The 25658-nt window shown below is 37.5% G+C and overlaps 2 protein-coding genes across 3 annotated transcripts; both read right to left on the bottom strand.

Annotated features, from left to right (window-relative positions):
* Positions 1-466: 466 nt before the first annotated feature.
* DEK1 (calpain-type cysteine protease family) lies at positions 467-17631 on the bottom strand. 2 transcript variants are annotated; one of them, XM_021960977.2, is made up of 31 exons: positions 17009-17631; positions 15630-15880; positions 14930-15112; positions 14631-14766; positions 14001-14131; positions 13798-13912; positions 12684-13710; positions 12408-12518; positions 10973-11031; positions 10149-10311; positions 8926-9199; positions 8648-8798; positions 8442-8553; positions 8191-8356; positions 8006-8076; positions 7795-7886; positions 7528-7690; positions 7314-7385; positions 6672-7049; positions 6471-6586; positions 6080-6377; positions 5110-5429; positions 4394-4745; positions 3946-4266; positions 3758-3862; positions 3546-3674; positions 2782-3162; positions 2546-2683; positions 2134-2370; positions 1576-2027; positions 467-942 (listed from the first exon to the last, which is right to left on the bottom strand). In XM_021960977.2, the coding sequence occupies exons 1-30, from the start codon at positions 17131-17133 to the stop codon at positions 1722-1724; spliced, it is 6483 nt and encodes a 2160-aa protein (XP_021816669.2). In that variant the 5' UTR covers positions 17134-17631; the 3' UTR covers positions 467-942; positions 1576-1721. The 2 variants fall into 2 exon arrangements, with proteins under 2 accessions (XP_021816669.2, XP_021816670.2); XM_021960978.2 differs by having other exon boundaries at positions 467-959.
* A 2667-nt stretch (positions 17632-20298) lies between these two features.
* LOC110759004 (tRNA-splicing ligase (DUF239)) lies at positions 20299-23907 on the bottom strand. Its single transcript, XM_021961003.2, has 7 exons — positions 23293-23907; positions 22556-22642; positions 22206-22457; positions 21933-22097; positions 21759-21812; positions 21461-21607; positions 20299-21020 (listed from the first exon to the last, which is right to left on the bottom strand). Exons 1-7 carry the CDS (start codon positions 23467-23469, stop codon positions 20643-20645), a joined length of 1260 nt encoding a protein of 419 aa, XP_021816695.2. The 5' UTR covers positions 23470-23907; the 3' UTR covers positions 20299-20642.
* Between the last annotated feature and the right edge of the window lie 1751 nt (positions 23908-25658).

The following is a 25658-nucleotide window of genomic DNA, read 5'->3' on the forward strand; positions in this document are numbered from 1 at the left end:
CAACTATACTCGGAGTTACATTTTGGTCACTCAATTAGGTGTTGTGTTTCACCATTAGTCCCTACCTTTAGAGAAACTTGACGATAGGACTAACGGTGCAACAAAACACCTAATTAAGTGACCTCTACAACTAATAATTGAATTGAGTGACCAAACTATAAATATGGGTATGGTTGAGGGACCATTGCTTCGAATAACCCTATTTTAAACGTATAGCCTTAAACGTATAGCCGCCAGGCTATATTCTTTAAATATTCTAATATATTTAAAACGTATAGCCGCACGGCTATACCGTTAAAATATTTGAATACATTTAAATAGTATAGCCGAGCGGCTATACTGTTTAAATATTTTATTTCCTTCTCCCTACATTCGAGTGTGATTGAGTAGTAATTTATGCATGCTAATAGTAATATATATATCAAAACGAAATAATATAACTTGCATTACATTGGATTACATCGGATTGAAATGAAGCTGGATAATGTTCATGTTGAAATAATTAAATATTTTGTACACTTGACCCATGGTTCCAATCCAATTACATGGCACCTCAAAACTGCAGCTGAAACAAGAAAGAATCCTAGCTACATTTGCTACCTTATATCTCCCTCGAACTAAATTTTCCTATTTCTTTCCTATTTTCCTTCTCATTTACAAGATCATAACTATATTCATTCCATGCAAAACTATCAATTGTATGTACAAATACAATTACAGAAACTCCGAAGGCCCTTTTCCACGCTGGCAGACGCAAATGATATACAGAAAAGCCAACGGGGGGAACGTCTCACATCAGTGCATGTATCTGAAAAGCACTTCTTTACTCAGTTCTTGGTCACTGAAAAGTTCATCCGACTCTTCGTGCACTGAGCTTGTACTAATCTTTGCATTTGCAGCTGTGAGTGAATCACTCAACACCATACGTGCCCTGTGCCCGCCCTGCTCAGGGTCAAGTCCTAATCAATTAGTCACCAATGTCCAATATAGATGCATTAATTACAAGAAGATATTTAATTGATAAATGCATTAACAATGTTATTTTTAGTATGCCAAACAATATTATAGGGAAACCGTAAGCTAGATATGCTAATCAATGTTCATTCTAGAAAATGCCACGTTCTGTAGATTAACACTAGTAGAATGTACAGGAGAATCTTAAGTTCAACAAATTAATGCAGGTTTACTTACAATAACACAATGGTGGAACACTTTGAAAAAGAAAAAAAAAAGGTAAGTTAATACACTGTAAATAGAGCCACAGACTACTCAGCACTAAATCCTATCTATCCACCCAGGCTTTTTTCGAAGAAGTGGCCTTTTCTTTTAAACACCTCAAGCAATAGAGTTTCAGCATATTACAACGTAAGTTAGTGCTACACATTTGTGGTCAGTGAAGTTTGTATGCATTAATATACAATCATTTAACGCAAATTTACACCATCCATATAGGAAAATTATAAATAACCGATTTCCCCTACCAATACCATAATCCCATTCAGGAGAATAGGAAAGGAAAACATATACGAAAGAGGATTGACTACTGCATATAACTAGAAACAGACAGAAACTTACCTTGTCATCTTGTTTTCTAATTTGTGGTCACTGCAACCTGCCAGCAGACATACACAGTCCCTGTTCAGCCCAAGCGATTCAACATTTTTGCATATGTGCTCTCAGACCAAAGGAGAAAAGAACAACTGAAGAGCCACCACGGCATACTACAAGGCTTCCAAGGTTATTGATGCTTTTGTGAAAACAGAAAGAACAAATGGTGCTTCTTCCCCCGGGTGTATAGTTGTAGGCACTATTGTGTAACCTTTTGGATCTGGATCCAAAACCATTTCACAAGATATTTCTCGAGAATTGACATAATCTGTCCCACCAACTGATTCATGTAGGTATATATTGTAAGCAGCACGACGGCCTCGAGTTTTTAGTATCCTCATCCCAATGTAGAACATCATTGAATCATGACTGGATTGATAGTTTCTAAAACCAGCCACTGTTCTTGAGAAGCTCACGCCCTAATCATAGACCATGTGATAAAAAAAGTCAATGAAATCCATTAATAAAAGATAGTTAGTTGTGCATATATATATATATATATATAGGGTCCAATTTTGAAGATACCTGTGTCAATGTAATGAATACATGAATTGGAAGTGCGGCATCTGGTCCAGTGGCCCTCAATCGGAACTGTGGATTTTGATGCCATGTTTCATAATCTTGGCAGCCACCAGCACTATAACCCCGCCATTGACCATGGACAGAATAGCGCATCTCTGGCGGGTAGATACGACAAACATATATTGATCGAAAATGAATTTGAAAGTCTTGCCAGGACATCCAGAATATACCATCCTTTGACTGTCGAGAGAGAATTATGAAAAACAAAGTCAGGACACACCGATTAGCTCTAATTGAATGGCAATAAATAGGCCATCCATGGTGTAGTGAATCTGAGGTGGTCACTACTCCACCAAAAGTTTTGAAAAGGTGGATTCACATGTATGATGTTGGAAAGTGAAATACAGAACACAACCTGAGGAACAAGCTTCAGCTTGTGCTTCATCCTATCTGTCCATTCAGGTGATGAGTCAGACCAAGGGCCATTCCACTCAACTTCATTTGCCCATGGATTCCGAATCTGAATAAGCTTGTGACCATCCACCTCTCTCACCTGGGTTACAAAATTTAGTAAGTGTGACCATCTTAAGCCAAGTTTCATTTGCTTCATATAATAAGGCATGCCTAAGACAAGGTGGCATTCCAACGCACCTGCAATAATGAGTAGGCATGACCTTGCACAATGCCACTTGAGGAAACATGTACATCTGAACCTGATGGACTGCCAGCACCAAGAAGAAACCCCTCTTGTTTGAAGCGCAGCAATTGAGACCATAGTCGACCACTTGCAAGATCAATTTGGGCCTGAGCACTCCTCATGTCAATCTCCTCACCAGCACCTCCAGTAAGGTCTACCAGAGCATCTTGGACAAGCCCACCTTCCAATGCTTCATAGGAGCCATGCAATTTAGCATATGCCTTCTCCAATAAAGAGACCCACAGCTCGTTACCTTTTCTACTAGTAGCAAATGCTGGTTTCCCCGGCGATTCACATGGAATCCAATCATCAACAACAACAGGAACCCACTCACCCTAAAGAAAGGTCAGGAACAAGCTTTAGCATGCTACTAATAAAGACAGCCAAAAGGAAATTAGTATTTTTCCACAGAAAAAACAGAAATCCAAAAAAAAAGAATAACAAAAAAGACAAATACAGTGTACCAGAAGGCCACCAAGAGTTCATTCATACTCAACAGATACCACAAACAAGGCACCAACAATTCCGCACACTAGTAAAGAATTGTGTCATTATCACTATCCTAATTAAACATTAAGCAACATCACCGTCACCGCAGCCTAAAGTGAAGAATTTGAGAATCTACACCAGGCTAGAAATGGATTTGACAGACAATTCAAGCCAGATTTGTAAATGAACTCCTATATCGAATGATCTTTTTGTTGAAATTATAAGTCACCTGAATACAGAAGCGAACAGTGTAGATTCCTTCCTCATTATACTCTGGAGTAATAATCACTTCCGATATTCGTGAAACCTCCGTCAGAACAGCAACGGCACTCAAAAACCAGCAATCACCCAGTCGACCCTATTCAGAATGCAAAACCAATTAGGGATAATGCTGTGCAAAATAATCATAAATATAACTGCCATCTTGGAAAAGGGCCCAACCTGACAAACATCAGAAGGATTGGCAGTGCCAGAAAATAAGCACGGATGAGCATCCAGCCGGCTATCTTTTACAATTTCAGCAGGCCTCACCCATTCAGAGACAACCTAAATTCGAAAATCCAGTAAATTTTAGGATATTTAGAACCATAGATTCCTCCAGATTAAAAAAGGTTACCAGAAAAACATACCTGCAACTTTGATGGGGGATTTTCTGGATCTACAAATAATGACTGATCATTTGGAGGAAACTCCTGATCCGTAAAATGTATTTCTCCCCTAGCAGAGAGGGCTTCTTTGACTGCCAATTCAACTGAAAGCATTCGTTGATTGATTTCCTCTCGTGTTTCCATCCTAGGTTTCCGAAACCTCCTGGCAAATGAATCCACATCAACCAGCACTCCATCACGTTCTGACCTTCGTTTCCTCCCACTAGAATACTGCCCATCCCAATCAACATCATCCCTGTCATATAGATCCACATCTGCAGGATCACTATCCCATTCATCAACCTAGCAAAGAAAAAAACGAGAATCAGTTTGATAGAAGCATAATATCAGAAACTACAGTAAATTACACTATTTGAAATTCCAACATGGACTGATACAAAATAATATATTAAAACGAAGAAAAGCATACTCTAGAAGGTGAATCTGCCCACTGCCAATTATCTTCAGGAAAATCTATCATGTTAGAATCAGTTGAGCCAACAGCTGAATGAAGAGCAGCAATATCATCTTCAGTTAAGCACCTTCCCCATAGGAACACATCCATAATATGCATCTTAGACTCAGCCCCTTCACTGTCTGACCTCCCAAATGCAGCCATATCAGTAGGTGGTCTAACGCCAACCCAAACTTCGGTTCCTTGTTCCCAAATAGTATTACCCACATGCAATGGTAAAGCGGTCTGATAGCCATCAAAACCACCATCCAGATAACAAGTTGCCTCACCTAAATCAGCATCAATTGTCATTGTTACCATATGCCACCTGAAAAGCAAGCACAGATTCCAGTGAGATTCAGCAGCCATCAACAAAAAAGTATACATGGTTGAAAAATCCTTTTTGTTACAAGAAACTGGAAATTTATTAAAGAAAGAAAAAAGAGCGCAAAACAACAAGGGCAAGAGATCCGTCAGGGGAAAAAACAGAAAATCAAGAACAGCCAAAGAGAATAAAAAAAAGACCAGATAATTATAAAAATAAAAAGAGAACCCACCTCACAACAAACATAAGTGAAAAAAAAAAATTAAAGAAACCAAATAGGCCCAAAACAAATAGAAGGTGCCAAGACATCTCCAAGAATCAGGGAAAGTATCAATAATTTTGTTTAGAAATAGGACAAGGCCCAAACCTTCCATCTGCAATACTAGTTGCACTAATACTCCACTCCTTTGCAACAGTAGTTTGTCTATCACCTTTAGTAATCAATCTAAGCCCAACTTGTCCAGCTTCAATACCTTGCTCAGAACCTGCTACCAATATTTCCCAGCAAATTTGCTTTTGAAACTCAGTGCCAAATAGGCAAACAGGCCCAGATACAGGTTGAATCATCACTGCGACAGAAAAGCTAATCTTCTGACTTTGACAGATGGTGGGATCAATCTGGCCACAGTGTCTGCCACTTGTTGTTGGCTCATCATCTAGAACACATACAGCACCAGAAATTCCCGTCTGCCAATAACATTAACCACAGTTTGCGTAATTAGGTTGGTTGACTAGTTATATAAACAACCTAGACCTCCATGGATATATCAAGAAAAGGTAAAGTACAAACTAAACAGACACATATAGACAGAGTACAAAATAATGGATTGGTATTAGATAAAATAAAACACAAAGCAACAGCACAGGGTATTTAAATATTTTATTGGACCTATTGAACCCATGAGATGAATTGATTACATGGTTTGACCACTTAAAATCAAAAGGACTTGACCTATGCCATCTATACAGTAGTATATCAAACACTCACTCTCTATTCGTTTCCAAGTTAGACTCCCTCACTCGTGGATTCCAACTCAAAAGTATAACATCATATTCTAAAGGACTACAATCTAGAAATATTCCCATATCCAGGCAACAACAAGACCAAGTACCACAACAGAGAAAACATGTCTCATATCATTAAGTTAGGATGGAGATGTCTCATCATCCCCGCAAGGAAAGAGATGTGGATGCTATTAACACTAAAATATTTTAATAAATGTCAGAAAACATGTGAGATTGAAAGCGTAAGAGCAACTGAGAAGTTTTATCCTACTTTTTTACGTGAAAGGAAATGATGGTGCATGCTTGAAACAGTTTGATATAATATACAACACCTGAAGTGCTCGACGAGCCAACTGAGCTGTGCGTATCCGACGTGCAATGCTTGAAACTCTCTCTCGAGCAAAAGAATCATCAAGAACCGAATCACCTCCTACAGCACGCACTGCAGCTGCCATAGCTGCTGCTTCCCTGCTGCCAGCATTAGGAATTGAGGAAATCAGAGAAGCCTCTATCTCTTTCCACTTGCGTTCTTCCTTCTCTAGGAGAGCCTTTCTTCTCTCTTTTCCTTTCCCCTCTTCTTCACGTCTTTGCATTAAGAGTTCCTCTTCCATCTCTTTTTCTCTTATATAACTACAAAAATAAAGATACTACAACAATTAGAAACAGAGGGAGAATTTCAATAATCACATAAAGAAAGACCCAAATGTAAAAATAGGAATCTACCTCTCTTGAATAATCTCAAACTGCCTGCGGTCCTCTGGCATCCATTTTTTTATTTTCTTGGCACTTAGATCTGCAAACCCTATGCTATCAAGAAAGAGTCTCAAGCGTACCTCATCCTAGCACAGCACAAAAACAATGCTATCATTGTCCACAATAAAACAAATACATCATGGATTGCAAGCAGCAACAGTAGAAATTTACCTGTACTCGCTCTGCCTTAGCAGTCAAACCAAGCAAAAGAAGCAGATAACCACCAAATTTATCCCACATATACACCCATTCAGTATCAATCGCCTCTTCCAAAGCCAATATTCGTGCATGAGCACACATCTCTCTTCTGTGATCAACATCATTAGTTGGTTCATGGCGGAAAGTCCTTCCATATCTCTTTCTGCAGAAGAATGAGCCTGCAACTAACTCCTCATTTCTTAGGCGATCTCTCAATTTCATGACATCTGCTCTGGGGAGCACAAAATTTCCTGCCCTATCACGCATAACGGTGGGATCTCCAACCAAAAGAGCAGCGGAGCTGGCAGACCTCTGTGGAGCAGAATAAGTTCCAGATAAAGCATTTCTGGTCTGCATGGTTAAGAGAATAACTCCATGTTATACACAAATACAACATTTTCCTAATCAAACAAATGAAAATTCATCTTTAGAGATCAATGAACACAAGTTAACATGTTAAAAGTTTGTGCGAGTATAAAGGTATATTATTGTAGAATAATATGTAGTAATATTCTCCACAGCTTATTCAGACCCGAAATACTTGTGTGCTTGAGTGTAAATAGGGAAAATTGAAGGACAATGTTGCAAAACGGATCATAACATTATTATACCGACCTTGGTGGCAGATCTAGCAATAGCTTGAACAACAGTTTCTTTACTAAGAAAGTGCACTGCATCTTCCATCATCTGGACATAAAATGAACATCTAGTCAGACAAAAGAGCACATGAGAGAAACAGATAGAGATAGGACAGAATATAAAAAGACGTCATCCTGTAAGGATCTTAATACATCTTCAGTAATGATATATTGTAGAACAGTACACAAACCTTGAGAGTCAAGCAGGGGCGAGAGAAAGCAAACCCAAAGGCTACAACAAGAGTAATTGCTGACACAGAGGCACCAGCAAATGGTGGAAAAATTTTCAAACTCGCAACGACGCCCCAGCCCTCAGTTGCCAATGCAATCCCATAAAGCACAAGAAATGCCGCACTATTATGGAATACAGATCACAAACACATGATTAAACTAAACCGCATGCATATCAAATATCGAACTGAAACAAGGAGATAAGAAATACACAGTATTTAACAAACCTGACATTCTTTCCACAATCTGCATGAGCATCATAAACATAGACAGGGAGAACTCTCGGAGAATAAACAACAATTGGAGGTGAAAGAAGAACCTGCACCAAACATCACATAACACAAAATCAAGAAGCTGCAGAACTAGTACAGACAAGAAGGCATCAAATATTAGTTTGAGCATCTAAAATTTGATTCAAATATATTGTATTCAACTCACAGTCAATGCTCTCCCAGCCAGAAGAAACAAGAATAAAAAATAACCAACAGAAGCACCAACAAATGGTTTATCTGAACAAAGAAAATAAATGTAATAAGGTTAGTAGCTAGAAATACTTTCTGCAATATATAACTACTAAACTAATAGTGATGCGAATAATAAGAGCTGCGCTAAATTGTTTTCACCTTCAAACCATCCAACAAGAAACGCTGCCAATGCCAAAAGAAAAGCAAGGAAACAAACAAATAACATCTGGGTCCTTGTCAAATAGAAATTGTTTGAGGCCCAATGATGGATAGCACCAATAGCTAGTACAATCATGAGAAGAACTAAAAGAAATGCCACCCCAATCTGTTGCAATACCAAAAGAAGCATGTTAGAGAGCTGCCTCTAAAATATTAGAACAATCAAGGGCAAGAAAGTAGTCCTCTCTTACCGTCCAAGGTTTAACTACAACAATAACAGCTGATATGGCCCCAAGAAGAAGAAGAAGACCAATGGTAACAAAGATATAAACACCCCGAGAAAGTCTCCAATCATCATCCTTCCTGGAAAAACAAAATCCATAGAATTTTAGAATCTTGGTGAGCATCCATTACTCCACATAGCTCAAATTACTAAAGAGCAATATGTTTAACTCACCATTTATGTAACCCAGAGCAAAGGGACAGCAATGCAGGACTGCAAATTAAAGGAAGTAAAGCAGCAAGGAAGTCACCACTTGTTGGAACTTGGTCATCTCTGGATTTCACAACCTCCATGTAGGATGCACCACAAAATGTCACAAGCACAACTACAAAAACAGGATAATTTAAAAAAAAAATACTTGAAGAAGATAATTATGAAAGACTTTGAGTACCCATGAGGTCCCAATAGGAAAATAAAAAAATCCTTAAAGAAAGAAAATCTATACAAATTACCTGTGAATATCCCGACACACACAGCAGAAGACAGGGAGAACCGGTATGTTGCAAACCATGAAACGATCGGCAGTATACCAGTAACCATCAAAGCAATGGCAGAAGCCATAGCCCAGCCAATGTACACAGATGACGCATAAGGAGAGGTAAAGCTTTTCTGTTCACCAGTCCATCCTTTGTATCCCAAGTCATCCAAGGGCTTTGCAGATACTATCGCACCAAGAGCTAACACAGATCCAGCAAACAATGTTGTACTTAAGACAAGAATTACACCCTGGAAAAGCACAAGATGTAATCAGAATTACCCAAAATTTGAGGTCAACAACAAATTCTGTTTAAGGGTGAAAAAGTGAGAATAAAAGGTAGTATAATTGCTACTATGGAGTGAGACACCTCCAGGGAAGATAACTACCAAACCATGAGTGCCCAAAATCTTTGACACTACAGCTATATACATGCCATTTTAGCTATTACAACAAGAATGCAAAAGGCAAAGGCTAACAAAACAAAATATATATTCAGTATTTCAGACCTCATTTGGTACACATACATAGGGAAATGCCATTTCTAGAACTAAAATCGTTGTTTCCAAAGCAACTTACGACCCTCGCATGCAGAAGGTACGACCATTATGCAAATATAATGAATTGCCTTTTTTTTCAAAACAAAGAGGAAACTTATTAGTCAATCACAAAACAGTGGACAAAGAGCCCGCCTCACCTCATCAATACAAAAAGCCTAGTTAGAAGAACAAATTCTTTCACTTTATGAATATAATCCGTTGCCTAAAGATACTAAAGTCAAATCAAACTTCCAGTATTAGACTTTCCTTTGTTACTATCATTCAAAACTAAAGTCAAATCAAACTTCCAGTATCTGGTCTACTGTAATCCATATGCTCAAATACAGTAAACGTACAATGCATTGCAGTCAAGTTATTACAAAAGCAATTCTTTTTGTATTAAATACATAAATGAAAAGGATCACATCAGCTTTGTCAATATGTCTGAATCCATCCACATGCATAACCATCCAATGACAGAATCCTAAAATTCAAGATTAAGTAGTGAGATGTAAGCAGCAACAAACGTCCATATGTGGTGGTCATATCATGCAGTTGTGCTAGAAGCCTAGAACCCATTAAGAGCTTATTCAAAACATAACAAGTTTTACAGTGCTTAGGTGCTCACATAAAACATGGTGTGAATTCATTTAGTACAAACCTCTTTTGTTCCACGGATTTGATGGTTCCCTGCAGGACCTGCACATTGTAATTGAGGAACCCAAAACTGGTAGCCATTACGGATCCATATAGGAATGGCAACAGAAAGGCATGCCACCATGAATGGGACAGTCAAGGACAAGCCAAGAAGAACTGATGATTTGCTGCAGACGGAAAAAGATATAGCATAAATACAATAGGTCATTCTTATGTAAAATGTAACAAGAATCAAAACTTTAACTGTAATTATTTGTTAAGAAGAAAATATTGGAGAAAAATATTGGGAAAGCAACCAGATATAATTCTTTAATTTATAGAGGTCAAGAAAAAGAAATCAAAAGATATTTAAAAACTAAATCTTGGTTAGAATTTAGAAACAGTTGACAAGATGAGAGTAATATAATTTTGGGCATGAGAAGAACGGGCATCTTGCATTAATATATTACAGTTCAACCAAATAAGCTGACACTAGTCAGTTTGCAAATGAAGCACTAAGTCACAGGTTCACTTTCAAGACATAAACAACCACAAGTTTGGCAAGTAAAAGTAAATCCCTTAAGACCCAATGGGACAATGCAATAACAATTATGATCAGAAATTTAGATTATATAGGGTATTTGTGAACTTAATGATAAAACAAGTTTTGTAAGACTATCTAACAACAACAAAGAATATATATTTATAAAATGCATCTTAGGTTCAACTTATGTTCATTAATAAAAACTGAACAGCTGAAAACGTGAAAAACTCATTCTCTCCATATCAGAACGACAGAACAAATGACAAAAGAAGAATTTAATTTTAAAATAAGTCAAAAGAGCATACCTCAAGAAGGAAAGCAACAATCCAACTGAAGTGCTGAGCAGCCAAGCAACAAAACCATACTGAAAAAACATGACATGTCCAAAAAAAGTTAACATAAGCAACAATAGAATGAGAAGTACCCATAGTGCACAGGAAAAAACATGCATTTAAGTTCAGTATACATCAATGGCAAAAAGCACAAGAGAGCTTCCTAAATTTCCTCCAGCTGACATTCAACATAATGCAAGTGGCTATTCATAAAGATAGGCTTACCATATCTTGATATCATATTGGTTTTTCACCAACAAGGTATCCAGAGGCTAGCAAAGTTCTTGTTTTTTTATGGAAACAAGAGACTTTATAGAAAAGGAAGAGTAGTAGGAAACCTGGACAAGAAATCCATCTAGCATAACTGACGATCAAAGAGAAAAAGGTTACTTGACAATCATCTCCCTCATCAAACCTTCTTCTTCCCCAATCATTTCTCCTTTCTTTCCCTCACTGTTTTCTCTGCGAGTTCCACTGGTGCTACATCACTAATCCTCCTCTATCTTTTAATCTCTGCACAATATCCCAACTCAATAAAGATCCCCCCTTCATCATTCCCCTCCCAAAGGAAATCTCTCAAATTTCCTAACCTCCTAGCCACCTTCCCAATCTAAAAATGGCATGCAATAGGTAGGAATGCTATTCAAGACCTACTGAATCAAGATAAGTCTTCCCTCCGGAAACAACCTTTCTTTTGGCTGTCCAACCTCTCACTCTTTCCAACACCATATCCCAAAAATATGGAGAAAACAACTTACCCACTAAAGGAAGACCCAAATAATTCAAAAACCACCCTCCTCTCTCACAACCCATCTCCCTAGCTAGGGACATCGCTTTCCCATCTTGAAGGACCTAAACATTAATGCGCACCAGGCTCTTAGACATGTTTGTCTGCAAACCTGAGACTAGCTCAAAAAGGTGAAAAATCTTTAAAATATTATAATGGATATCCTTTTACATAAAAGTGGAGAAAGTGTGTCATCTACAAATTGTACGTGAGACACTTATGTACTCCACCCCACTACAAACAAAGCCCTCACCCGAGCTGCAATCTCTAGCTTTCATCAGCATTGTAACAAAAATAGTGAAAACGCTCATTTGCAGTAAAACAGGTCCAATGTAAGTCCCCCACCCAAAGGACATTTTCCTACCAATCATATAGTCCAATTCATCCCTACACCATAGACATCTACACAATTACGATTACACTAAACATGTTTGTTTCGCAAATGTAAACTTCTACCATGTCAATCGATCATGAAGACTTGAAGCAATGGCACATCAACTATTCTATTCAATCCAAAACCAAATCACAAATCCAAATTCAGTATGGGGAAAGAAGGGGATGAAACGACAAGAAAAACTTTTTAATATAATAAAACAGTACAGCTTAATATGTAGTAAATACCTTGCGGGGTTTTGAGGTCATGGTCATTTCTTCTGCTTTAAGTGATTGGAGGAAAGCCATGATTGAACAGACAACAGGAGATAACAGCAGCACAGCAAAGCCAAATTCAAACTACATACAAAAAATATTACATTTTATGCATGACCAGGAATAATGTAACACCAACAAAATTAAATTTAAAGTTTCATCTCTCATCATCAATATCAAGATTATTTAAATAACAAACAAGTTCCAACCAATAAATAATAATGTGAAGTTAGAAGAGCCCTTTCTCACCTGTTGATGTGTGGCATTTATTATTTTAATTGTCTTTGGACGAAAAATTGCCACAGCAATTGTTTCTAGGATGAAAACAAAGCTAAAGAGAACCCATGCTCGTTCTGGGGTACCTACTACATGATGTAAAAGAAGTCTAGATAATTGAAGCCATTTTTCAAGCCCATGAAGCCTCAGTTCTTCTGACAAAGAGATTTGATTGGGTAAAGCATTATCAACACTATTTGAGTCAACTATGGTGATATCTGTATTGTCACGATGATCTCTATCAGCATCCAAACTACTTCTTTGAAGTAATGCCAGAATAGTTGGATCCAAGCTCTTCTCTTTCAACATCATAGCAAAGTTAGGATCCAATCCTTTATCCTGCAATAGATTAACCAGTTCAAGATCACCTTGTCTTGCCCTCTTCTTTAACATAGATGTAATCCTAGGGTCATTCAACCTTTCTTGCAATGCAAAAGCTAAATTCAAATCTAAAGTTTGTTGATTCGCAGAATTTGATGCGCTAGATTCACAACCTTGGCTTTCAAGACCACTACTAGAACAAACTGCCAATGTGTTATTGTGATCAAAATTTTTGTCAGTACAGGAGGTTCCCACTTCAGGCTCTTGGATCACTGAACGACAAGAATTGCTACGCAATGCTAAACTTGGCCTTCCACTATCTATGCTCTTATCACTATTAATCCCCTCATGAGAACTTGCAGTTCGTAACAGAACATTAGTCCAGTTATTAGCATCAACTGTGCACTGTGCTGTGCTCCTGTTACTTGCTTCAACAACATTACCAAGGCAACCAACTTCAACACTACTACTGCGTTTCATGCTTGAGCCACAACCGTCAGATGAGCTTGAGGAACTGTTTTGTTCTTTTTTGCGAAATCCCTCTCTCAGGCGAATCACAGTGCTCTGCAAGGCATCTCTCCTTGCAGCCAATGGGTTCGTTACAGATAAATGGCGAGAAACAGAAGCTCCCAATAAAACAGAGGCTACAACTGCATAACTAATGCAGTGGCCCAAATACCTGACAAAAGATGGGAATTTTTTGTGACAACTAAGAGAAACCAAAAAGCAGTGGCATTACAAATAATAGCCAAATAAATGCACAAACCAGTAATGGACACCAAAGCAAATGAGAAAGATCCGAGATGTGCCAGCAACAAATAACGCTGCAACACGACTTTGAAGGAGTTGGAACCCATACAAACATGCGCCCATGTTCCAATCTGTAGCATTATGGATGTGCCAAGTTAAATGCATCAATTAGAAAGCATGCAAATAAACAAGCTGACAAAACATAGTGGTTTAGTTTACCAAGAATGATGACAGCAGCTGATGTAATGGCCCCAAGCCAGCGTGACTCCTTCGCAGTGAGACCATATAAGATTGAGTACACAAGAAGAACCACAAGTGAGCCAAGGTAAAGAAGCCCAAGATGTGAAGCCCTACATACACATAATAAAATCAGAAAATGAAAATAATAATTAGACAAAATTCTGGGTAAGTTTAAAACCAGATGTAAGTACACACTGCCAATAATAAGTATAAGTATCATAAAACACAAGACCGATCGGAACTTGAACAATCCGCACCCTATCCAACTAAGGGATGGACAAAACCTGAACAAAGTCCGAAACTTTTAATAAGATAAGTAACCATTCTATAAGGATTATCTAGACTATTTATTGCCTCGTACACAGATCTGTTTAAAATCCCTCTTTTCTCTGAAATAATACTCTATTTCAGCAAGTTTTTTTTCTGAGTGGACAATAAAAGGCTGTGAATATGGAAACACTGTTCACTTACAAGCATCTATTAATAAAGAGAAGGAAAGGGGAAAAGAACTACAATAACTTCAAACATGGACTAGTAACTCCTAATCAATAACAGTAAAAAAAATCCAGCAATAACTGATGAAATAAAACATGAACATTATGGGGCTACCTGCTAGATTGTCGAGGATACAACTCATTAGGGTCTGGTGGTTCTGGTAAACAGGCCACAGGGCCCACTTCTATACAATCAGAATAAGCAAATTTGTATGCCTTCCTCACATACTCATCGACATCTAAGCCATTCCCTGCACATATTGATAGAGAACATTTTAACAGAAGCAAAACCAACTGTAAAGGATAATTGATGGCAGAAATTACAAATTATTTCTTTATTGAGATCTTTAAATTGAGAAGCATAATGCATTCAAGGGAAACCATACTAAACAGGATAGGATTTGCAAAGTGTACCATTAAACACCATTCTACAAATAAAGAGCATGTTGATTGCCAAGGCAATTGCTGATACACCAAAAAAGAAACCCGAAGGTGAATACCGCTGAGAAGCTTTCGAACCAGCTGTAACATATACAGCACAAAGTTCGTATGCACAGAGAAGGGCAACAGCCAGAAGAAGAAGAATAGCAACAGCCCCTGTAGAAGAAAAATTATAAAACCAAACCGAAAAAAAAAAAACAAAAACTTATTTTAAGAACATAAATACAAAAAAGTGAAAGCTAATCTTATAAAAATTAAAAAACATAATGATCAATGGAACTAGGTCACCAACATGACCTTCCAAATATGTGGAAAGAAAATTCCACATGTATACACTGGACCCATTTATTACCCATCATCAATTTCTCGTCACAACTTGTATTGATTTAGCAACGACTTTTTTGCTAGCTATTTCTTTAATCATTTACACTTTAGCGGATTAGCAGGGAGCCAAGGACCAGATTTTGCCCAAGCTCTAATAGCACATTAGCAACTCATATACCCATCATCAACTCATCAATCATACCATGCCCAAGGTATTACCTTACATGGTTTCATTCTCTTTATCTTAAAACCATTGGGTTTTACTATCTATTAGTAAAGATAAAGCAGTCACACAAGGAAAAAGAAAGATGATTTGTCAACTAAAAGGAGAGCTCCAGGAAATACATACTTGAACTCTGCCATTGTGTTCGCCACCAAAGCATGATTGAATAGAAAGCCAATAGAAGAGCAGTACCAGCCATTATTACAGCCAGACCAATTATATGTCGATCCAATATTATAACCAACCAGCTTCCCCATATGATCAGTACTAGAACTGGAGAAATGACAAGTATCCATGCGGAGAGAGACAGGAAACCACATACTATATCCAACTGAGGTCCATGGAAGATATCTGGCCATTTCCTGGCAAAGATCCAACTGAAAAGACAAATGGAGATGACAGTATTACATTTGGAGTTAAGTACATCAAAAAATCATTATTAATTTAAGGGACATGCTGGCTTCTAAAGAAACTATGTTATGTTTACATCTTCAGGAATACAAGGGGCCGTAGCAGAAAGTGACCTACTCATGACTCTTATTTAGTAATAAGATTAGAAGAAATGCTCAATAACTGCACAAATGTATAAAAACACAAGAAACGCTTATAGAAACAAAGGCGCGTGCGCACACAAGAAATGGATGAAGATCAGCATCCATGCATGCACAATTAAAAAGCAGGGTGTCTAAATAGAGAATGATATCAGTCTGCAAAAGGAAACTATTTTGACAACCATATGTCCAATTAATAACTAATACTAAAGTGGCCTACTGAAAAGCTTTCCTATGAAGTTAATAAAATACTGATCCTTATCCCCTTAAATCTCCCAACAGTACATGTTTATATTAACGGACGAAAATAAATTTATGCAGGTCTCACCAGCATGATTTACTGTAATCTTTAGTTACCACATAGAAACCTAAACAAGAGTATAAAGACTAAAATTAAAACGTATCTTTTTCAGTATGATAAAGAGACTTCAAGGGGAAGTCGATAATGAAAAACCACAAATTTGTGCATCTCCTAGATTTCACTAACGAAATTCTCCACTTTGTACCCATACGTCTCCAAGTTTTACAACTTTTGGCACTTTCAAGCCACCAAGTTAGTCATGTGTTCTTAAAAGCCAGTTAGTAATTCCCAAGTTCTTAAGGAACCCAAGTTCTTAAGGAAACTCTTCAGGAAAAAGGATTTTCCAATGCCCTGTCAATGCTGCCTTTCTCAATTTCTGAAACCAAAACAACAACAAAAATCCCAAAATCGCATACTGAATGCAGCCCGTAGCCTGTGTTTTATAAAAGAGTTAAGCACAACAATAAACCCACAAATGACATTAATTACCAGTGTGCAATCATGAAACTTTTAACTATCTAAAGTTCAATTCCCTATATTAACAAGTACATTAATGCAACCCTAAATTAAAACAATGTATTTAATTTACTCTTTAGTGTTGGCAAAGATGGTAACAAAAAAATTCAAAAATTTTGAAAATTATATGAGATTACCTATAGATCCTCCACGGCCTCCAATTCACAAGCCATAGTATAGAAAATGAAGCTGAACCCAAAACCGAGAAAAGGGTCCCTGAAATCACGCATGCCAGCAGCACGTGACGCTCATCTCCTTCCATGGCTTCCTCTCTCACCTACGCAACACATGCATCCAAACCCATTTCCCAAATTCCAACTAAGAAAGAACCAACACTGAACAAAATTCAATAAAAAATCAAATTTCCCAAATGCGTTCCGCACCCAGTAGCCTGCAATGGCAGTAGCATGACGGTGAATTCAGGGAAAATGAGTCATTTTGCAAATGGACTTCGAAGTCTAAGACTAGGGTTTGGAGCTGAAATTGGAGCTGGGCATGGGATGAAAGTGATGGGGAGCTGAAGAAGAGTGAAAGCCAAGGTTTTTGAGTCAACAAGAGCAGGAAGAAGATGATAGGAAATTAGGGTTCGTTTTGGTTAAAAGATTTTTGGTTTTGCCTTTCTTTGGGTTTCTCTCAGATTGTTCACAGAGAAGGAGGGAGAAAGAGTAAAGATTAAAAACCCTACTGAGATATCTTTGTGTGAACTGTGAAGTGAAAAAAGGGAGCTCTTTTTAGAGAGAGAAAGAGACAAGAGATAAAATTAAAATTCAAAAAAATCATTTTGAAGAAAAAAGTGAGGAGAGTGGCTATAAAATAACAGCTATCCCTGTGGCCTTTGGGGGAATTACACCCACACTTGGACATGCGTGTGAATTTCACGCTCCAATTGTGTGAGGGGAGAGGTTTTGTTGAGGGTACTTGGTAGGTGTCCATTGGGAGGTGGGTTGAGCTTTTACTTTGGTATGAGAGTGGGAGTGGAATTTTCTATATGTGAATGTGTATGAATTTCTCACCATTGTTCAGACAAGAAAATAAAGTAGTATTTCAATAATTTTACCACACCAAAAAAAAAAAAAAAAGAGGGCCACATTTAATATTTTTAATAATTTAAGAGTCAAGATTGTTGCCATGCCCAGGGGAGTGATTTCTTGAATTAGTAGGTACAGAATAATGTCTTCCCACTAGAGTATTTGTTTAGAATTAGGAAGGTGGGTTCTTTTTTTTTTTATTCTTATAAAATTGACTTGTAGCCAAATTGGTCTTTGACAGAGCAAACTTTGTCTTCAGCAGTTTTAGCAGTAGTTGTGGGAATGAGGTGTCTTGCTTGGTATCAATGGTATGCTATGTCAAATCAAAATGTTAGCCCAAACTGTGAGCTGAGCTGCACAATTTCCTTGCTGCTGCTGCTGCTGCAAAGATGGGTTAATTCAACAGCTACAAAAGGAGCTTTACTATAAATAAAGAGAGGGATTTTCACTAATCTGAGTCTACACTCTGTCTGGACATAAAGCAGGTGACAGCTATAGAAGAGATCATCGCTCATAGTGAGCAACAACGATCTCCCCTGCTGCTGCCAAGTTGGAAGCGAAACAAGCAAAGTTTAGCTTAACAATCTTCTTTGTGGTTGCAACTTGCAAGGACTATACAAGCTGGTTGGAGCATAAACACTTTTTTTTCTTCTGTTTTTGCCATTTTAGAATTGCCAACTTCAACTAATTAACAAATATATGGGCTTTGGCATTGAACATAGAAGAACAATGATATGGGCTCTGTTTTTGGCTTACATATTAAGTGTAGTAGTTATGAGTTTGCAACTATTGTCTTCTTTTGTTTCAGTAGTCGTTTGCGCACCCAAAACCCATTCTGTTAATATGACATGACATGGGAAATGCGGGCTTCAGAAGTCGTTTGGCCCAAAGCTGGTCCTAAACTTCGATAAGCACATACATTACCGTATACATATACATTACAAAAGAATTCTATAGTGTGGCCTTATCTTTTAATCGTTGTTGAGGCTTTATCTTTTAGTAGTTGGTGAGATCCTATCTTTTAACCGTTTGATCAAATTAATTAGCATAATACAACGGTTAAGAGATATGACCTCACATAATGACCATATATAAGGAATCCAAAAGGGAAAATGAAGATAGGAGACACATGTCCAATATGATTACATCCAGTTTTCTTTCAAATTAAGTGGCTTTCATCTTGGTAGTTTGTATGTCGAAAAACTCTAGTCGCTCTCTCCTTCTGTGAGTCCCAAAGAAGAATTCCATAGAGGGGAGGAGGAAGAAACATCATTGCCTCTTCTCCTCCTCTCTACTCGCCTTTTTCTTTTGGGTTATTGAATAAGTCCACTAGGGCGTTTTGAATAATGAAATTTACTTTTTGATATTAAAAAATAAATAAATAATTGCTTATCTCTTGATTTGAAATCTCACTTTCCAAATGGAGCCTCACAAGATTTTTGATTGAAGAAGCTCCTCTCTCTCTCTCTCTCTCTCTCTCTCTCTCTCTCTCTCTCTCTCTCTCTCACCTTATTTTTTTCATAACATTTATTTAGTGGCATATGAATGACATAAAATAAAAATAAAAAATCAAAGTTTTGTAGAGCACTGTACAACAAACAGAAAATTGTAATCCATAGATAGGATCAGAAAGCCATGTGCCAAGTAAACAAAGATGATGTTAAGAATTAGCTTCTCCCAGTCCCACCACCACAATATGAAGTCCTCACTGTTCAAAACCAGGAACCAGGTGGTGGGTAACATTTTGCTTCTAACAGAACATTACAAATAAGTTAGTTGGCTGAAAAAGACTCGAACGAACCTGTCCATACATATATGGTCGTGTAAAAATGCATTTAGCTTTAGACACCCTTTTAGTTTTAGTCAAGGACAAGAAGGAATCTCAGTTGGAATGGAAGATGAACATTTACGTTTAGAATGAAATAAAGAAAGAACCTTGAATGGATTTCCAAAGAGGACCGCATTATTTATTGTTAAATGTTAAAAAGAAGAAAGTAAAAAGGAAATGGGTGTTCTTTCTTAGTGGGGTGGGGGTGGGGGTGGTGGTGAGTGGTGCAAGAGAAGTGTCTGTGTGACTCTGGTGGGGCATCTAATCTAATCTCGTCACAAAAGGTGATGGATGCACCACAAAAACCTATGAGATATAAATTTAAATATTGGACTGTCATCCACTCACATGCAAAATCTCATCCACAACAACCTTTCTCTTCAAACAGCATATTCTCTACGGCACCACCCCCCCACCCCACCCCACCCAAAACACGTCTGCAAAAAATAGCAAGAAAGGAAGAACAAACAAGAAAAAATTTAAAAGATAAAAAGTGAGCATTTCAACGCAAACAGAAGCAGAATCTGCAAATATTATATATAGTATACAGTGCTTTGCTTTGCGCAAAAGATTAGGACCCGAAACGAAACTCATTCATTTCATTCACTTAACAAGCCACTCCAAGAGAGGAGTATACAAACAAAAGAGAATACAATAAAAAGACCTCGTTTCTTTAGGCTTTTGAGAAACTTGGCCACCTTCACATATCCACTTACATGGAGATTCTTCTTTTACTAAAAAACAAAGAGTCAAAACTTCCCACTACAGAAAGGGTCACATGTACTACTACTGCTACTTGCCCAACCTAAGAGTGAAAAAGGGTATACAAAGGAGAAGAAAAGGTATTACACTAAGATTGAATGATACATAGGAAAAGTAGAGGGAGGGAGGCTGAAATAGGTTTTCTTTTTCACTTCATGGGCAATTTGGGTTTTTACCTGGGCCTCCATAGTAAAAGTAATGCCCCCAATCCCCATTGCTGCCAGTTTGAACATCATAACAGTTGGATTGCTCAGTGAAGGTGCCCAACCCTTTGGGGGCCTTGAGATTATTGGAGCTATCAACAACTTGAATATTCCTGAAATAACTGGACTTCCCAAATCCCTCCTCAGGGAAACGTCCACTCCCCATTTGAGTTGAGGTGTGCTGCCCATCAGGCTCTGAATTGACAACTTCACCTCCCCACTCAATCATGGAAGCACTGTCCGCCAAGTATGAGAAGAGGAAAGAAGGCCAATAACCCAACACATAGTCATTGCCAAACTGCATCCACCAATGCCCCTCCTTTGGATCCTACAAAACACAAATAAAGTTTTCCCAAGTGAATAAAGAATAGTAAATAAAAGTAATTAAGGTATCTACTCCTGTATTTAAAGGGTCTCCTATAGCTTAAGCAAACCAACTGAGTGACAAGACAATGCTCTTTATCTTATCTTTCCCGTGAGAAGAATGCAGATGCAGTGAAAGGTAAATACAAGTGTGGAACTTGTCAATGTCTGCACAGTGATGGGAATCAGTGATCAAAAGGAAACGCCAAAAGATTCTATACATCCAAACCGCAATGATTTTCTGACCCCCAACCCTCAAAAATTGCAAATGCAAGGATATATAATTTTTCATCCATCCTCACATGCCTCCTTTAGCAGATTATTATTAGCTCCATTTCTTCTCTTTTGGTTTCTTTTACCTCATACTATTATGTGGTCTGATCCAAAATTGGCTTTGGCTTTTACCTTCCAGACGAGTATACTGATATCATATTGGGATCCTCGAAGGCCAGAAACAGGAGAGATGCTTGCACCCATTGCTATCTCACTGTTGATTTGAATAAAGCCTGAGCAGAGGAGGTTGTAGCAACCAGTGGCTTGATATGCATCACTCTGCAATATAATCATAGAGAGGAATCATGCAAGGAAAACATATTAGCATAGCCATCAAAATGGGGAAAAACCAATGAGATAAGCGAAGAAGACTAGAGAAACCAAAATGCAAACCCAAAAAGTATGAGAAAATGATGATTTAGAAACTTACAGTCCAGTAGGTAAACAGTCTTGTGTTGTTGTCACCGTAGAGATCTGGGCTGACCTGTTGCAGCGCACAAACATGAATCAAGATCAATACTTCATGTCTAAAAACGAAAATAAATAACTCTGTCAATTTGGGCAACATTATTGTTGGCCTTGATTAAGATATAAATTATAATACCTGCCAACCAGCTTCAATGCTGTTCAGATCTTCACCAAAAGACCCTCCTAATATCCACAGCTGAGACAAGCTGAACTCATTAGGTTGTTGTATCTTGGGTTCCCAGACATTTATGGTTGCTTTTGCTCCATAATATTTATCTCCATTGACATAAACTATTGCATGCTAATCACCACAAAAGAATGAGATCAGTTAAACAAAATTCAGAAAGCTAATAGAAAATGTTTAAAGAATATAGACACTTGTTTTATTTCATTGCAAACAAAAGTTTACCTGATGACCACTCTCATTCGCAAGATCAGGATCTGCTGACTTTGGTATGGATCTCTGCTTCTTCCTTCCATATGCTTTGACTGAGCTTGCTCTCAGAATATCTTCCTGCCTTGTTCTCCGAACGGGTATAGTATCTTCAGGGCATCTACCATTCGTGTGCCATAGCTGGACTTGTGGGTTTGATCTTTCTTTTGTTTTTTCAGCTACCTTGTTCTCATTAAATAACCCTTCTGGGTGGTAGTTAGGTCTCATCTGATAAACCAAACAGACCCCAGTAAAGTTAGATTCCAGGCATAAAATAAAAGGAGAAAATTGCCGACAACAAAGATGCATGGTTGAGGAAAATGCACCTGGATTTTGTGGTCTTTGAGGTAAGGATGATCGAAAGCAGGTTGCTGAGAGATATGAACGCAGTCTATTATGTCCCCGTCTGGGCTCTGATATCCATAAAAAATCAGAAGAGTAGCATGTTAGATCTTAAAACAAAAACAGTGCACATCTATGATGACAGAGAAACTTTCTAAGGCTGAGAAAACTAAATTAAAGCAAAGTAGTCAGTTGCATTTATGTTATGCCTGCTCAGTGAAACAATGTTTGGTGATAACAAATGAGGCCTAATTTTACAATATTGCTTCAGCTTTTTCTTTTCATTTTGCTGGTCTTCTTTAACTCCTTTTAAAAGGAAATCATTGTAGAGTGAGAGGAAAGAGGAAACGATAAGGAAATCATTGCTTTGTTTTTTAAAAAAATTAATACCAAGCTTCCGCAATAAAAAAAATAGTGAAAATCCTAGAACCGGAGTGAAGTACAGAAGAAACCCATTTGCATTTACACCCCCATTTGGTTACTGAGAAAACGATGAATAAGCACCTTCTCAGAATTAAATACATCAACATTTATACCAAATGCAACGAACAACAGAAAAAATATTTTTTTCTTCACTTTCTTCCACTTTCCCAGCAATCTAACAGAGGGAGAACAACAAATGCAAGAAAGCCATTTTTTTATTTTAAATCAAACACACCGCGAGAAAGTTGAATGAGGAAAGAATAATGTAAAGTAAAAGAGAAAGCGAGAAAAAAGAAACCTTGATGCTTTTCACGGCGGGCTTGTTCAAGCGGTTGAGGTGCTTCTGGACATCAAGCTTCTGCCTTGAGGAATCAGTCAATCTAGCAGCACAAGACAGAGAGATCAAGCTCCATACGCAAAGAGTCAGAGTTAGAGCTCTCCTTGACCTCCCTTTGCTTAACTGAGCAAAACCCATTTGGTAAACCACCAAAACAAAATACCCAAAATACTAAAAAAACAGAGCTCTCTCTTTCTCACTCTCACAGTGCTACACTACGCACAGACCCAGTAGTGTAGGTTAGAGCTCAAGCACACTGATCATCACCAACCACACAAGAGCTCTACCTCTCTCTCTCTCTCTCTCTCTCTCTCTCTCTCTCTCAAAAACCCAGATGAAGCAAGCAAACTTTGCAGGGTGAGGTGGTTCTGCTTGAACTTCAACACAAAAATCCAATAAAACTGCTCACCTCTTTCTCTCTCTTTTCTCTCACAAAAGAACCCACTTTGGCACTTTGTCGTTTTCTCTCTCTACTTTCACATATAAAGAACTGCACATTTCTTCCTTTCTTGTCATTTTCCCTCTACTTTTCTTACATTAACAATGCCCCTCACTTTCTCTCTCTAAAATGAACTCACTCTTTCTCGCTCTACTTTCTTTCAATTTTTAGGCCTTTGGCACGAGCACGATGGGGGCTAAGGCTAACAACTAACAACCAAAGATGAAAAGAAAATGAAATTTAAGGATCAATACGATAAAAATAAATTAAAGAAATTAGATTAAATACGGTAAATAATATATCTAACTTGAATAAGAAGCAAAAGAACAACCCTATAACAATAACCACAAACGAGCTCGGATAGGGGAATGTAAAGCAAAGGAAAGAGACCTAAGGACCAACCAGTCATACTAAGATAAATAAACCTAAAACTTGAGACATACAACTTTGTTTGAGATTCTACTTTGATCCAGAGATATTACATATGAGTTTTTGATAGATAAAAAAAAGGCGTTGCATATGAGTGATCTTTTTTTATTCGAGATTATATTCAAGCATTCAATATAATTGTTATAATAAATTATTCGAGATTTTGTTAATTTATATCTACCATTAAACTTTTCATCTACATGCTTAAAATCACATAGACAAACGGTACTTAAAATCTTTCGTGTTTAATATTGGATTTAAACTCATACATTTATTTCGGGATTTGAGATCTCAAGGGCTTAAAATCCTTCTTGTTTAATTACTAAGAAGAAGAAGAAAAAAACAAACTAAATTTAGGTGTGTAATTTTGACAAAATAATACATCAGATTATTTTAAGGAAAAGGTCACCCCACAGACTACGGCTTTGGTTTGTCGTTTGGGAAGGCTGCTATTTGGGAGGTCCATGAAACATCTTTCCAGTTTCTCATTCAAAAATGGGCCCACATCATATTTACCAAAATATCCACTTAGTATACTAACTAATACTTTTTCGGTTCTGCTAATTGTACCGCGAATCAATTACAACATATAATTAAAAGATAGAAGTTAGAAAGGGTTTGTAGTTCAAGCAGTTAAGAATATATGTTTATGCTCGAGATCATGTCATATTTTCGAGCCCCTTCTTTCCTAATATCATTTTTATTAAAAAAAAAACTAAAAAAAAACACATAAAAGCCCCTTCCCCTCCAAGTATTTTGTGTAGCCAACCTATGAGCATTTTTATATGGCATGGCTGGTAATGACTCATGAGAATCGAGACAGTTGGCGCTTGGCCTATCATTTGAATGGTTGATTTCATATTTGGAAATTGGAATCGAATGAGTTTAATTTGGTGTGGTTAGTGGGGTCCTAAATAATTGCATATTTTTTAAACGCACATTTAATGGAATCCGATGTAAATTAAAAATTAAATTAAAAAAAAGACTTATTGTTGAGCGATCGAGCGATATAGCGAATCGTTTACAGCGTGGCGTCTCATCCACGATCATGTTTTTTTGTTATTCCTGGACAAAGATTCTTATGTTCCAATCTCATTGTGCATTCTTTTTCTAATGCCACTACAATTTTTAATACCTTTTTTTCACAAGTAATGGCAGTGACTTAATTAGGATGAATATATTAATTAGGATGCTGGGTGGGGAACAATGGTCCAGTGCCATAACTATTTAATATGTTCAACGATGAAAAGGCACAATTTCCCAAGCCATTAAAATATGACATTGCTTAACTTTAGTGGACTACATTAGAAAAATAAATAAAATTTGAGACTAATTATAATTTGTGAGTAATTCATATTTTTGTATACAAGCGATAATTTAAATAGTCTAATTTACGGGGAGATGGATAATTTAAATTGAGAACAAAATAGCGTACTCACTGTCTTGGCCAGCAAACCCA

The sequence above is a fragment of the Prunus avium genome, chromosome 6, assembly GCF_965620075.1.
Source record: "Prunus avium chromosome 6, drPruAviu1.hap1.1, whole genome shotgun sequence".
NCBI lineage: Eukaryota > Viridiplantae > Streptophyta > Magnoliopsida > Rosales > Rosaceae > Prunus > Prunus avium.